This window comes from Anas platyrhynchos, chromosome 1 (genome assembly GCF_047663525.1).
Source record: "Anas platyrhynchos isolate ZD024472 breed Pekin duck chromosome 1, IASCAAS_PekinDuck_T2T, whole genome shotgun sequence".
NCBI classification, from domain to species: domain Eukaryota; kingdom Metazoa; phylum Chordata; class Aves; order Anseriformes; family Anatidae; genus Anas; species Anas platyrhynchos.
This window is the reverse complement of record NC_092587.1, coordinates 62,420,009-62,434,611: the sequence shown is the minus strand read 5'-3', so window position 1 is coordinate 62,434,611 and position 14,603 is coordinate 62,420,009. Positions and strand designations below refer to the sequence as shown.

The 14,603-nt window shown below is 38.5% G+C and overlaps 1 protein-coding gene across 16 annotated transcripts in view; it reads left to right on the top strand.

Moving 5' to 3' along the window:
• FGD4 (FYVE, RhoGEF and PH domain containing 4) overlaps positions 1-8,551 on the top strand; it is a 110,262-nt gene extending 101,711 nt beyond the window's left edge. For all 16 annotated transcript variants that reach the window (XM_072039282.1, XM_072039310.1, XM_027472079.3 and 13 more), the window contains 6 exons: positions 2,195-2,225; positions 2,400-2,495; positions 2,905-3,030; positions 4,204-4,344; positions 5,108-5,248; positions 5,333-8,551. In XM_072039282.1, coding sequence (XP_071895383.1) covers positions 2,195-2,225; positions 2,400-2,495; positions 2,905-3,030; positions 4,204-4,344; positions 5,108-5,248; positions 5,333-5,590 — 793 coding nt within the window. In that variant the 3' untranslated portion in view covers positions 5,591-8,551. The remainder of the gene's footprint in view (positions 1-2,194; positions 2,226-2,399; positions 2,496-2,904; positions 3,031-4,203; positions 4,345-5,107; positions 5,249-5,332) is intronic.
• The last annotated feature ends 6,052 nt before the right edge of the window (positions 8,552-14,603 follow it).

The following is a 14,603-nucleotide window of genomic DNA, read 5'->3' as shown; positions in this document are numbered from 1 at the left end:
TTCTGAGTTCTTTATTAGTCCTCTTGTCCTCCTCTTCATGGGGGTTACCTCCCTACTACTACTTTTTGCATTGCCTAGACTAAACTTCCCCTGTCTAGGTTACCTGACTTCAAATAAAGTGGAGTGCATTTTTACATCTACCTTCCGTGTTGGAGCTGCTTGAAGATCCTATTCTTAGCAGTTAGGATGTCATTGCAGAGAGACAAGGATTAAAGAAGCAGGAAGATGCCTGTGGAGTTTACAGCTGTGTGTCAACACCATGTATTTGGGGACAAACCGTAGCTTGCTATTAAACTAAAGCTTGCAAGCTACTTTTCTTGATGAAAAATTACATAGCAATGAATGCAGAAATATAACAGCAAACAGCAATTTACTTACACTGTAATTTAATTAGAAATCCCATGCAATAGAAATATGCAATTTGGAAAATGACAGCAAAAAGCTTTCCATTCAAAGCTGCAAGACTTCTGGGATATGTTTTTTGCTATCAATCCCATCTGCTGTAAATTGCTGCGTGCTATTTTGCTAAATATTTGGCAAGCTTTTATGCCACACATCCATTTCAGTGGTGAAAGATTGCATCTTGTTGTACCATTTGTGAAGTACTTTTTAATTGGAAGAAAAAAAGCTACAACAAAGTAAGTTTATTTTGGTAACCTTTCCAAATTATCAGTAATCTAATTTATTGTATTCATTTATTTTAAGTGTGGTAAGATCCTGTTTTTGTTTTGCTTTATGAATATTTTTAGAATTCATTGTACAAAATGATGAAGGTATAAATACCAACTGAAGTCTTATTAGAGTAGATTAGATAATTCAAGTCTTGATTAATGCATGAGTATTTTATGTACCCTGTGCTTTAATGTCCCGAATTCATGAGCTTCTATTAACTTCATTGTAATGTTTACTTTACTCTTAAGGATTTCTTTACTAGTATACTTTATTTATTTTTCAGAATACTATTTGAGTACATTTTCAATCAGTGGTTTTAAAAAGCTGATAAATTATTTCTTTGAGAGGTTGCTTATCTGGTATGATATTTAATAGCTTGGATTTTGTGTTTTAATGTAAGCAGGTAAGGAGAACTACTTTGGCTGTGTAGACAGTTTTTTTGCCTCATGTACAGATGGTAGGTGGGAAGGGGAAACACTTGTAAAGCAAGTAGAATCCTAGACAAGTTGCAGTAATTTTGCAAAACAACATGTGAGGAGTCATTTTTATTGAGATATTGTAAAAGTTGTCTTTCACATCCTTTGTAGCAATCCATAGCAAAATACAATTCTGCATGTCAGATAGCGTATGGCTACAGAAGTATTTTCTCCACATTTTTACCCAGGGAGACTGCCACTTTCAAACAGCCAGATATATTCTGGTACTGATTTTCATCTTTCTGACTTAAAATCTACAGATAAACAGAATTCCTTACCAGCACTGGCCAGTAGTTTCTAACAGTGCTGACACGTGTGAAATAAGATGCCTTTCTAAAGATTTAAATGTTGAAGTCCTACTGGTATATTTTAAAGAGAAAATACTGGTGTATTTTAAAGAGAAAGCTATTGTACAAGATCAGAGTTCAAAATATTTCCTTTATCATATCTGTCTTACGTATCTCATCTGTACTTACTGTAAAGTCATCTGAAGTCCACCCTAATGTATAATAGTATTAAAGCAGAGTTCTCCTTTTGTTTAAATTGGATACTTTTCTTGCCACTGTATATAGTTTTAAACAGACCAAAACAGTAAGGAAATTATTTGGGGGTAAGGGAGGGAGTAAGACTTAAGAGATATGTACAAAAAATATATGCTAGTATGTGAACTTAGTGCATGAAATGAGAGAAGAAAAAAACATGTACAGCTAAATTTTCCATTCTCATCTTTTCCTTTCTATCCTGTTCTTGGGGGGGCGGGGGGAAGTGTAACAATGAAAATACTATTACTACTTTGCAATGTATTTACATTTGTCTTTGAACTTGAATTTAGTGCTTAGTAGTTGAAGCCTGCTGCGGCCTGAAGTCATGCTTTTTGTTGTTATTCTGTTTTTGTTTTGTTTTGGTTGGTCAGTTAATGATTGGTATTGTCTTTTTCTGAGTTTATGAGAATTACTTCACAACGTTGACTTTTGCAGGAAGTTGTTGATAGTGAGATTATATTTCCTGAACTAGCTTTGGACTAATATGTCAAATATTTCTTTTAGTTCTGAACAAGATAAGGAAGAATGGATAAAGGTAAATTCATCTACATTCTTTATTTCTTTAAATGTATTTTCACTGAAGCAATCAAAAGAGCAATATCCACATATTCTGGCTATAGCTTCCCTCTGCTAATCAATAAATGGTCAGAATGCAGAGAGTCCGTTCTAAGTGTAGTATGTTTGAGGAGGTTTTCCATTGTTTCCCTAGGCGCTTCAGAGTACTATAGAAGCTTTTCAGCAGCGGAATGAAACTTTCAGGAGTGCTATTGCTAAGGAATATGAAGACACGCATGTAGAGGTTTCTGTAAGTTGCTTTTATTCCTTTGTAACCCTCTTAGTAGCCATTTTGTTCATTAGTAACTGAAAAAAAGTTTGGCAGAAACTTTGTTTTCAAGCTAATCATTCTTAAAGCAGAGGAATTACAAAGTAGTCATTGGTAATTGTTGGTAATTGTTTTTCTTCATAATGCCAAATCTTATAAATGAGCTTCTTTTTTTTTCTTGAAATGTGTAACAGAGCTCCCTTTCATTCATGCATAATCATTTTTGACTGGGTTCTTTGTTATTTCTTGTATAGATTTCAAAATGCATCTAGAGCTGTCTTGTGCCATTTCCTTTCCAGAGGAAGAGCATAATTATTTTATAAATAATTATTTATCTCAATTTGAAGTACTGCACAAATAGCTGTTCTTATTCTCCCTCTACCCCTGTCAGAATGCTGAGCTTGGGAAGAGAGCACCAAGGTGGATCCGAGACAATGAAGTCACCATGTGCATGAAATGCAAGGAGCCCTTCAATGCACTGACGAGAAGGCGGCACCACTGTCGAGCATGTGGACATGTAAGTGCAAAACCCAAGCTGCTGTAGCTGGTGAGCAGGTTGGGAAATGGGTCTAAGCACCTAGTTGACTTCAGGTGGCTGCTTATGAGGCTGCAGTTTGTTGCTGTGCTTGTGGCTGAAAGCAGAAACTGTGGACAGCACACCACAAAGGATCCTCGGTCTGGTTTAGTTGGCATAATTTTGGAAGTAAGTTGCAGCAGAGAAGGTGCACATTTGTGTAAAACACCCCAAGTACCTGGACAGACTTTGCTGTTACTTCTGAGTGGCTTCAACTGATCTCAACAGGTTCAAGACCACATTTAACTAGCGTAAGCCAGCATTATCTCCGGCAGCATTGGCTGCTTCCTGATCCCATTCTGCTACCTCCTCTCTCCTCTTTGCAAGCAGACCATGAAGCCATGCAGTTAAAACATTTTCATTGGGTTATCTTGGAACTGTTCCCAGATAGGTTCACTGTGCAATTATGTGAACAGGCCTAAGGTATTAGAGAAGGAGAGAAGGTTAGGATGAGGAGAGAGTATTACTGCTGCTTTCCATGTGTGATACTACATTAGTGCATTAATGTATGTCACTTTAAAGTGACCGTGTAATAGTGGTGTGACTTAAGTCTTTTCAGAAGTTAATAAAGAAACAAACATACTGTGCTTCCTTTTCTTGACATCCAACAACTATACCTTTCTCCAGTAGATGGTGGTGCAAACCCAGGTTTAATTTTTTCTTGCAGGTTGTCCTGTATGACTTCTATGTAGGGTTTGTATGTGGTGTGAAGGTTTACTGCATTCACAACTCTGCTTCAGTGCTTTGCAGGACACTAAAGGCTTTTTTTAGAAGCTCTGAATTATTTGTTATACAGTTGTTACCTGTTTTGTTTGTTTCCCAGATTTTTCTACCTTAAAACGCCTTCATTAATCTTAAGATCACACCTTTCCCCTTTTTTCCCTTTTTCAAATATGGACTTCTTTTTACTTCTGTTGGAGTGGCACAAATTTAGAAAATTATTATTTTCAGTTAAGCTATTGTTGACATACTAGTCAGACGTTATCTTTTTTTTTTTTTGTATAATTGGACAATACATTACTATTATATATAATATTTCAAAATTAAATTAGTTTTTTGTGAAGTTTTGTAAATACTTAAAATTTATATGTTTGTAAATCTTTTTTTGTTTTTAAGGTGGTTTGCTGGAAATGTTCTGATTATAAGGCACATCTTGAGTATGATGGCAATAAATTGAACAAAGTTTGTAAGGACTGCTATCATGTTATAACTGGTTGTACAGATAGCGAAGAAAAGAAGAAGAAAGGCATCTTGGAGGTATGTCATTTAAAGAATACCATATGAGCATAGTTGCTAGTAGTTTGGGCTCATCACTAGGTGAGAAAATGGTAGCATTCTTGTGGGGCTTTTTTGTGTTTGGGGGAAATAAAAGGAGCATGGATCAAATTCATCCCATCTGATGGGGGAAGAGGGGGCAGAAATGATGTAAAGGAAGTAATAAAACATAATCATTTTGTGTTCTTCTCAGGATCACTGTTTAACTCCAGAAGCATGCCATTCAGTCTCCAGATCTTAAGCAATTCACCTAATGTTCTGTCTAGAATTAATACTTGTGTTCTTACTTTATCCTTAGAATGTCTTTGCATTGGATCCTGTCATAGTATTTTGACACTAAAATAGAGTGGTTGTCATGTTGGATAGCTGATAGCATTTCAATGCCTGACTTGATGTTACCTTAGCAGTAAAACATTGCTGTAGATGTAAAGACACAGAGAAAGGCTAGCCGTGGTGGGAAAAGTGAGATTTAGAGACATCTAGAAGCATATAATCTCAAACTACCAGTGAAAGAAAGAACAGATTACACATGTGTAAGAGAACACATTGTGACGTTATGAATGTAATATATAAATATTCTCCATAAATACAGTCATTCATGATTTTATTTGCTCAAGTTCTTTTGCATGCATTATCCAAGACTTGTCATGAATGGTGGTGTATTTCAGGCTTTCTGGTCTTATACGTTTTAGCCTTTATTTAAGGAAAGCTTATTTTCCTTTTTATGCTTTATACCATCTCCTAGATTGAATCTGCTGAAGTCTCTGGAAATAGTGTCATATGTAGCTTTCTTCAGTACATGGAAAAATCAAAGCCCTGGCAGAAAGCATGGTGTGTTATACCTAAACAAGAGGCTGTTGTGCTGTACATGTATGGTGCTCCACAGGTATGCCATGAGGAAATGTATAGTGAATGAAAGGCAACAAGCAGATTAATTGCTTGTTCTTAATCAGGAATTTCTCCTTCGTAGGATGTTAAGGCTCTGGCTACAATTCCACTTCTGGGCTATGTAGTAGACGACACCCCAAAAAGTGCTGACCTCCCACACAGCTTCAAACTGACCCAGTCGAAGTCTGTGCACAGTTTTGCTGCAGACAATGAGGAACTAAAACAGAAATGGTTGAAAGTTATCCACTTAGCAGTCAAAGGTGAGACACCAGAATGTCAAAATGAACTGCAAGTAAGTTTAGAAGAACAACCTGAATCTTCTAAAGTGTCGGAATGCTGAAGCTGAAGAACACGTGATATTTTTAAGATTTCAATTGAATTTGTGGTTAACCTTTTGGCTAACCTTCCTTTGCTCAATCAAAAAAAAAAAAAAAAAGAAAAAATCTTACTACCGTACACATCTTAGCACTTTATGTTTGGGAAAAATTCTGGTCTTTCTAGGGATCTTTTTCTTATATTTATGTTTTGTCAATGAAAGTGATGTACAGGTCCATTTCAGAGACTTTTTAAAAATGTGAATGCTATTAAAAATACCTACTAACTTTACTGTACTACTTGTTCGTTGTTATGCATTTTTTTTGAAAATTGCTATTTGGTTCACGTTTGCTACTTTCTTTAAGAATACAAATATTGAAGCTTCTTACTTATATATTAGGACTCTCAACAGGATAAAAGATATACCTCCACATTTCCCAAATAGATCTGTAGTTAAAAATATACAGGGATAGTTTGGTTTAATGTATGTAGTTTATAGATCAAATTCCACAGTTCTGTACATATGTTGTATTCATTTGTTTCTTTTTAATTAAAGTAATGCAAATTGCTTTTACAGGTATATTGGCTTTTAAAGTTTCAATTTATCGAGGAGATAACCTAATGATTTTCAATCTAGAAATGAGTACCTAAAATATGATAAAACATATAATATATGTACAGTATTAAAAATGTACAATACTTGATTTTTGCTTTGATTTCATGAGACTGGGTTCCTGTTAGTGAATAATTTATTTAAAAAGCATGTTTTCTATTTGAAATTAAACACAGTCCTAAATGAACAAATACTGTTCAGTGATTTGTTTTAATAGCTGACACTTAATGATCTTGGTATTTTTATGCATTAAAAAAAATAGCAGTAACATAAGTGGCATGCAGTGGACAAATAAGTTCCAGTTGTGTTTAAAGGAGTAGTAGCTTTTCTTCAGTGTCCTACCACTGTAACCTTTCAAGAGTGCAGTAGTTCGTTACTAAAATGCAGTGTGTGGTTTGAGATAAGTAACAGATTCTGTTAATCTTCTGGAAATTTGTATTTTCACTATTACGGTTATTGGAACAAATGAACATTTTGAACCTAAATACCCTAATTGTTGCAGAAGATAGATACTGTAATACTTATTTAAGACAACAGTCTTTAAGGATTTCTATTGTAGTGTGGAGCCTGCTTTATATGCATTTAGTATGAAGTCTGAACCTGCAAATCTCAAGCTGCATTAATTGAAATTATTTGCATTCCACTTAAAGGAATTAGGACTTGTGGGCTTTACAATGCTAAGTCTATTATGAACTTCCATTTTTATGAGGGTTTTTTAACCCATAGAGGCAAATGACCACATTATTTTTTTTCTGGAACATCCTTGGATGGAAATATGGTAAATATGGAGGTGTAGTGATTGACTTGATTGACTATCAAGTAGATAAAATCATTGCCATCATTCCCTTTCTGACTCCTCAAAGGAAGGGAAATATGAAACTTCTACAATCAACATCTCATGCGAATGTGCAGGAGTCTTCTCAATATAACTGCAATCTGTGTTTTCAATCATGTCAGTGTGAAGAGCTCAGGCTCAAGTCCAGTTTTGTTAGTAACATGAGGACAGATTTTTTGTAATGAGATTTCCAAACAAAATATTCACTGAAGTCCCACTTCACTCTTTTTTTGCAACATGAGAAATAAATGCTCATTTTAGTTAGCATTTAACGAAGAAAGGATTGTTAAACTGTTTTTTTTAGCATTATGCATGCATGAGTACGTGATGTCTGCCACTTTTCAGTGAGAAGAATGTCACAACTTCATTTTAATGGCCTGTATTTTGCTCTCACCTGCACAAATCCAAAATTTATGATGGCCTTTAGACTTCAAAGCTTTACACTAGTGTTGGTAATAATCAGGACACGGCATTGCAGAGTACTAACTCTACAGCTGATTTTGTACATGTCAGTTCTGAATTCTTCCTTGGGTGCTCTATGTGTCCAGATTACTTTGTGTATAACCCTAGTATCACTTTTATCTGATGTGCAGGCTCTGCTACAGTTCTTTAAGAGATCTGAAGTTACTTCTACTGCCAGCTGTATTTACCTTTAGTTATGGTCAGCGTAAGGTGTTTATGATTCATGTTGGCAAGTTCCATCAGATCTTCACCTAGGTGTCCCTAGCTAGTACAATGTATCTTGGCAAGGGATAGAGTAACATTTGGATAGGCAAGAAGAACTCTTCCTGGGTAATTTTCTCTCCATGGTCTGCAAAAGTGGGTATCTTCTGAAAGAATCTGCAGTGTGCTTGTGGGATCTGGAAGGTTGTCTCATTACAACCTAACATACTAAAAACATTACCTCCTATGTTCAAGTTGTTGACTGTGAGGGGAGAAGTTGTCTGAGAGGAGACTGTAGATAAGATGGACTGAGTTGTACTCAAAATAATATGGTGGTATGGTTGCTGTCATTTAGTACATTCTGTTTTCTAAGCTCTTGAAAATTTAATTCTGTACTAAGTAGGAAGACCTTTTTCAGGCTAAATGATTATGAAAATGATTACTAAATGATTAGAAGCAGTAATTTCTGAGCTGCTTTATTATTATAGTGGTATTGACTATCTGAAGCTGCTTGAATGGTTTCAGCAAATCCCAGAAGCAGCTCTCCATGTGGACGTAAACAATGTGGAATTAAATTATCGTTACGAGTTATTTATTTGGACGTTGGCCTCATGTTTGTTTTCGGCAATTAAAGTTTATGTATAGTGGGATACTTTATTTACTCCAGAAAAAAATCATTCATGTTCTCTTAGTTGGTTGGTCAGAATTGTTCTCTTCTGAGTCAGGATGTAATGGCACTCAAACATGTGGTTCTCTGTGTATCTTGTAGGAACAATATGTACCACCAATATTAAAGATCAAAAGATGGAGAAGTTGCTTGTAGATTTAACCACCCTGACAGTTAGTCCATTCTTCACAGATGACCCCCCCCCCCCCCCCCAAAAAAAAAATAGCATCCAAAGCTTTTTCTTTAAAAAAAGAGTATTTATTAACATAAACCTATGCTTATAAGGAAATAAAGAAATAAAAAAAATAATTTAAAAAAACTATAATTGTGCATTCATTCACAATACATGAATGTTTGTGAGTGGCTCTGCTGCTTTATTTCAATTTTGTGATTCTTGTGTTCAAGAAATGCTTGTTTCTCAGTTTAAAAGTGGTAAGCCTACAGCACAATTTAAAGTGAATCAAGCAATACTGTGTGCTTTTGTCTGTGTTCGTCCAAAACAATGGCTTCATTTTATCATTATGTTTGTTTGAAACATAAGAATATATTTTTAAAAAGAGTTATTTCCACCCCTATTATGGAAAAATAGTGTATTGTGATGTCTGTATGTCTGCACCATTCTTCCAGGTCCCTTAAAAATTGTTTTCAGGCATCAGGTTGGTTTCAGGCATCATGCTTGGTTGAAGAGCTACTGTAAAATCTATAGCATCTATTACCTCCAAATCCCTTTACAGTTTGTTTATTCTAAAAGGTACTCAATTTTTATGTGCAAAGCAGATATTGAGGACAGGAAACGTTATCTTCTATTTGGAGTAGAATATTAAACCATTTAAATGCATGTAATATAGTGGCACCTTTTTATGCAAAACCATCTTCAAGTGCTTTATAAATCTCCTCAAAGATTATAAATCCCTTTTATATAAAAGGGTTTTTATTCCTCATATTTTTAAAACGTGGATGAAGCTGAGCATTGATTTAAATGTAGAATAAATACACTACCACCTGCATAAGTTTTAGATTAGGTTATAAAATAGATGTATGTTCTAAACAGTTACAAGAGGAGTCAGGAGAAAAAAGAAATATATATAAATATATATATATATAATGAGTGCTAAAGTTGTGGAAACACCTGACAAGTTCTTTGGGGTTTGTTGTATTTATTTATTTATTTTTAATATATTCCCAGCCATACAGCTAGTTATAAAAATTGGCCAGCTTTTCATTTCATGGTTAAATAAAATGAACAATGGGTAGAGGTTCCTTATACTGAAGAAAAAGGCTTTCAAGAAAAACAAACAAACAAACATTCCATGTAGAAATAATTCTAAGCAATAAAAAAGGAGCTTTCTCCATAAATATATTTAGAAATCTTTAGATGGTATAAACTATCATACATTTGCTGGGGCTATTATACCTGCAGTGATTTAAATTCATGTAGAATCTGCCTTACATTATATAAAGACACCAGTGGCAAATGAAGATTTTTCCACTTAGAGTACTGCTGATTTACTGCGTCCCATCTGGAATCACAGTGCTCAGCTGAACCTCAGAGCAGTTTCACGAGGAGATAGTTGATGTGGGTGGGAGTGGGCATAAACAGCTGGAAACAATCTGAAAGTAAGTGATCAGGGATGAGACATAATTTTGTGGAAGAACTGACTGTCCTTAAGATAAATCTGTTGGTGAAAGGGGGATCAGTCTTAGACTGTGATTTGATTTGAAATCTGAAACAAAATATGTGGAGTTATGTTTTTTCCTCAGTCTGTGGCCCTGTTGGTATGCGGAATGTACCTACCTAGATGGTTCTGACCCATAGGACTGTAGTGAAGCACGTTCCTTGGACAGGAGTTTTAATCTGCTAATCAGGTTGTTTCCTAAATCCTTGTCCCTTAACGGAACAAAATAGTAACTTAATGATTATATATTTATATGTGAGTGTATATATATATACACACATTTATCTGTGTGTATATGTATATATGTGTGTGTGTATGAGACTATTATTCAAATGACCTATTTCAAGCAGTATTTTACAGTCAAAAATATACTGTACTGCATTCAAAGTATAATCTATATTGACTGTGTTGAGTATACTATTCAGGAGAAAAAAAAAAACAACAGAATTAGATCTATTTTTGTGGCATGTTCACTGTTTCAGACTAATTAAAAGCAAACCAAAATAAAGTAAATTCAATAAGGTGTTCCATCTGCTTCCTCTAGAACCTAGTGATGAAATTTATTCCCAAATTCATCCATGGCACTTTTGCTTCCATCCTTTCTTCCTTACACAAGTGAATGTAGAATGATTTTTTATCTAATAAAATTTCAGCAGATTTCTATTCATAAAACATATTTTCAGCCACTACATAACACCAACCTACTTCATTTTATACTTCATCCTTTGTAGATTCTTAACTGTGGTGAAAATATTCAGAAAGGGGGGTGGGGGGGAGCTGTGTGAAAGCATTTTTGCATGCATATGGCCTAATATTTTTACAAGAGAAGACAGATTTGTTTCATATAAGGAACTGTTTGCAGTAGAAGTATTGGTTGCTGTTTTTTGTTTTTTTTTTTTTTTTTTTGTTTTGTTTTTTGTTTTTTTTTTTTCTCCTGTCTCTATTATTTCTGTAGTATGCTCTCTATTCTGCAGCCCTCAGAGCAGATTAATACATTAATTTTAGTGGAAGCTGGATCAGCTGTAATGTGACATCAGAATTACAGGCTATGCACTGTAATTCCTTTACATTGTGGGGGAAAAAAAAATGGTTTTAATTAAGAAAACAGATTTTTTTGTTTGTAAAAATACTAATATTTGGAAGAGGTGTAAATTTGTTCTGGTTTTTCAATAAACTGAAGAATATTTAAAAGGTGAAATTTAAATGCCATTCTAAGTTGTGCAAGTGTAAGTGGTCATTTTTATGGTAAAAAAAAAAAATACATGAATGTAAAATAGTTGCAGATATTGTACATATTTTCTGTAATATATGTATATTTGGTTTTAAGGTGGGTGGAGAATTGTAAAAATGAAGCACTTTAATTCCTGTTGAGTACTTAAAACAAGAAAAGAAATTTGTATCCTGTAAAATAAAAACATCATTAAATAATTATTGCGGGCTGGTTATTTTTGTTGTTGTCTGGTTTGGTTTTCCTTGGGTGGGGAGAGGGAGCTTTGTTGTTTCTTTCTGCAACAATTAGCACCTGGCTAATTAGGCACCTGCAGCCAGGGAGCAGCTTCCAGCAGAAATCAGAAGCAGAGGACAGCCCCATAGGGCTGAGAGCAAATGGGCCCAAACTCAGCAAAACGTATCAAAGGAGGGTCTTTGGGGGTCTGCCCCACATACCTCCAGGTGCTGCTCCAGCCCCTGGGACCCCCGGGGTTATGGGGCTGGGGACATCTGGATGCTTCTCCATTAATGTGTCACGGTGGGGAGGATGAAATTGAGAACAAAGCGTGCAATTGTGGAAGAAACAAAACCTACGGGGCTTGGGGTGAATGTGTGCCAGAAGCTGCCCATACGTAAGAAACTGCTGCTGCCATGGGATCAGCACAGCACGCTTCCCTCTTGCCCCAGACTGCACTCTCCAGAAGATTTTTGGGAAGTCGCTTGGTTCACACCATACTTCAGGTTCTTATTTGTAACAGAAGGACTCTCAGTTTCTAAAGCAGGGGGGTTATGAGGAGAAGAGGGCGGTGAAGCGGGAGGAGAGTGGGGGGTGGCGGCCCCTCTTCTCCATCATGAGGGGGTTGAGGGGAAAAGCGAGGGGAAATGGCAACATTGGGGTGTGGTTGGGCCTTGGGATGCAGGACCTATACCTCCTGCCAGGAATAAATGTCCCAGGAGAGCAAAGGGTGCAGTCGTGAGGTGTTTGGACTAGAGGGAATGGCCTCAAGTTGCACCAGGGGAGGTTCAGGCTGGCAATGAGGAGACATTTCTCCTCAGAAAGAGCAGTCAGGCATTGGGACAGGTTGCCCACGGAGGTGCTGGAGTCACCGTCCCTGGGGGTGTTCAATAAAAGCTTGGATGTGGAGCTTAGGGACGTGGTTTAGTGGGTAACATTGGTGGTATGGGGATGATTGGGCCAGATGATCTTGGAGGTCTTTTCCAGCCTTAATTTTGCAATGATGCTATGAAGATAAAGTGATGGAAGCATGGATCTGTGAGAGCTGCTCCTCCTACTTGGGCTCTTCCCAGGGTGAAGCTGCTCTGACAGCAGCACCCTGTAGCTGTACCAGCACCCAGGGATGCACTGCTGCGTTGGTGTGAGGGCCCTCACCCAAACGGGTGCAAGTTTCTGGAGACTGAGGCTAAAAAGAAATGAGATGTGCAGGGCATCCACGCACTAAACAACAAAAGTGATGGGAACCAGGGACCTGGCTGGTAAAGTATTAGCTCAAGCTGCTCAGGACAGCACTCATCTTGTACCCACTCTGAGCTAACACAGGAGCACAACTCTCCGCAGGGGAGTCGGTGCTTGAGAGGAGTTTGGAAGGACTCCTGCAAAAAGGACAAAGCAATGAGCAGGGATTGGCACAGGGATCTGAGCACTGCTGCTGTCCCTCAACAGCCAGAGGTGCTGGTAGAGCAGCACCTGAAAAATACGAGGGGTGGTTGAAGCATTGCAACCATCTTTAGGGGGTGACTGGCTTCAGTCCACATCCACACTCAGCACTCCCGAGTGGATTACAGCAGCTGAGCCGCTTTGGCCCCTGGTGCCTTCATGCTGGGTGCAGTGAACATTTGGCTCATTTTTCCTTGCTGTAACACAGGAGAAAGACCCTGACGGTGGGGATGAAGGAGCTCTGGAGCAGATGGCATCACAACGGCATGGACACACTCCTCCTCCTCTTCCTCCACAGAGCTTTTTGGGGCAAATGAACACTTCTTGGCCAGGGGAGCTGGAGGTAAAGTCAGAATCATAGAATCATAGGTTGAAAAGGACCTTAAAGATCATCTAGTTTCAACCCCCCTGCTCCAGGCAGGGTAGCCAACCACTAGAGCAGGCTGCCCAAAGCCCCATCCAGCCTGGCCTTGAATGCCTCCAGGGATGGGGCATCCACAACCTCCCTGGGCAACCTGTTCCAGTGCCTCACCACCCTTTGAGTGAAAAACTTTCTCCTAACTTCCAATCAAAATCTCCCATCTTAGTTTAAAACCATTCCCCCTTGTCCTAGCACTACCAACACATGTAAAGAGGCATTGCTCCTCCCATTTATATGCTCCCTTCGAGTACTGGAAGACCTCAATGAGGTCTCCCAGGAGCCTTCTCTTCTCCAAGCCCAGTTCCCTCAACCTTTCTGCATAGAAGAGGTGCTCCAGCCCTCTGATCATCTTAGTGGCCCTCCTCTGGACCCATTCCAACCGCTCCACATCCTTCTGGTGCTGGGGGCCCCAGGCCTGCACACAGTATTCCAGGTGGGTTCTCACAAGAGCAGAGCAGAGGTGGACAATCACCGCCCTCTCCCTGCTTGCCACCCCTTTTTTAATGCAGCCGAGGACATAGTTGGCCTTCCGGGCTGCAAGCGCACACTGCTGGCTCATGTCCAGCTTCTCGTCCATCAGGACCCCCAAGTCCTTCTCCACAGGGATACTCTCGAGTTCTTCTTCGCCCAGTCTATATAACTACCTGGGATTGCCCCAGCTCAAGTGCCGCACCTTGCACTTGGCCTTGTTGAACCTCGTTAGGGTCTCATGGGCCCACTTCTCCAGCTTGTCCAGGTTCCTCTGGATGGCTTCCCTTCCCTCTACTGCTTTGACTGCACTGCTCAGCTTGGTGTTATCTGCAAACTTGCTGAGGGTGCACTCAATTCCGTTGTCTATGTCTTTGAGAAAGATGTTGAAGAGCACCAGTCCCAAGACCGACCCCTGAGGGACCAACCTCCACCCAGACGTAGACCCGTTGACCACAATCCTTTGGCTGTGACCAGACAACCAATTCTTTAGCCACCTATCAGTCCATCCTTCAAATTCATACCTCTCCAACTGAGAGAGAAGAATGTGCTGAGGGACCATATCAAAGGTTTTGCTCAAGTCCAGGAAGGTGATATCCATCACCCTTCCTTTGTCCACCGATGCCGTCACTCCATCATAGAAGGCCACCAGATTGGTCAGGCAAGATCTGCCTTTGGTGAAGCCATGCTAGCTGTCTGGGATCACCTCTTTGTCTCGTGCATGCCTTAGCATGTCTTCCAGGAGGGTCTGCTCCATGATCTCCCCAGGCACAGAGGTGAGGCTCACCAGCCTGTAGATCCCTGGGTCTTC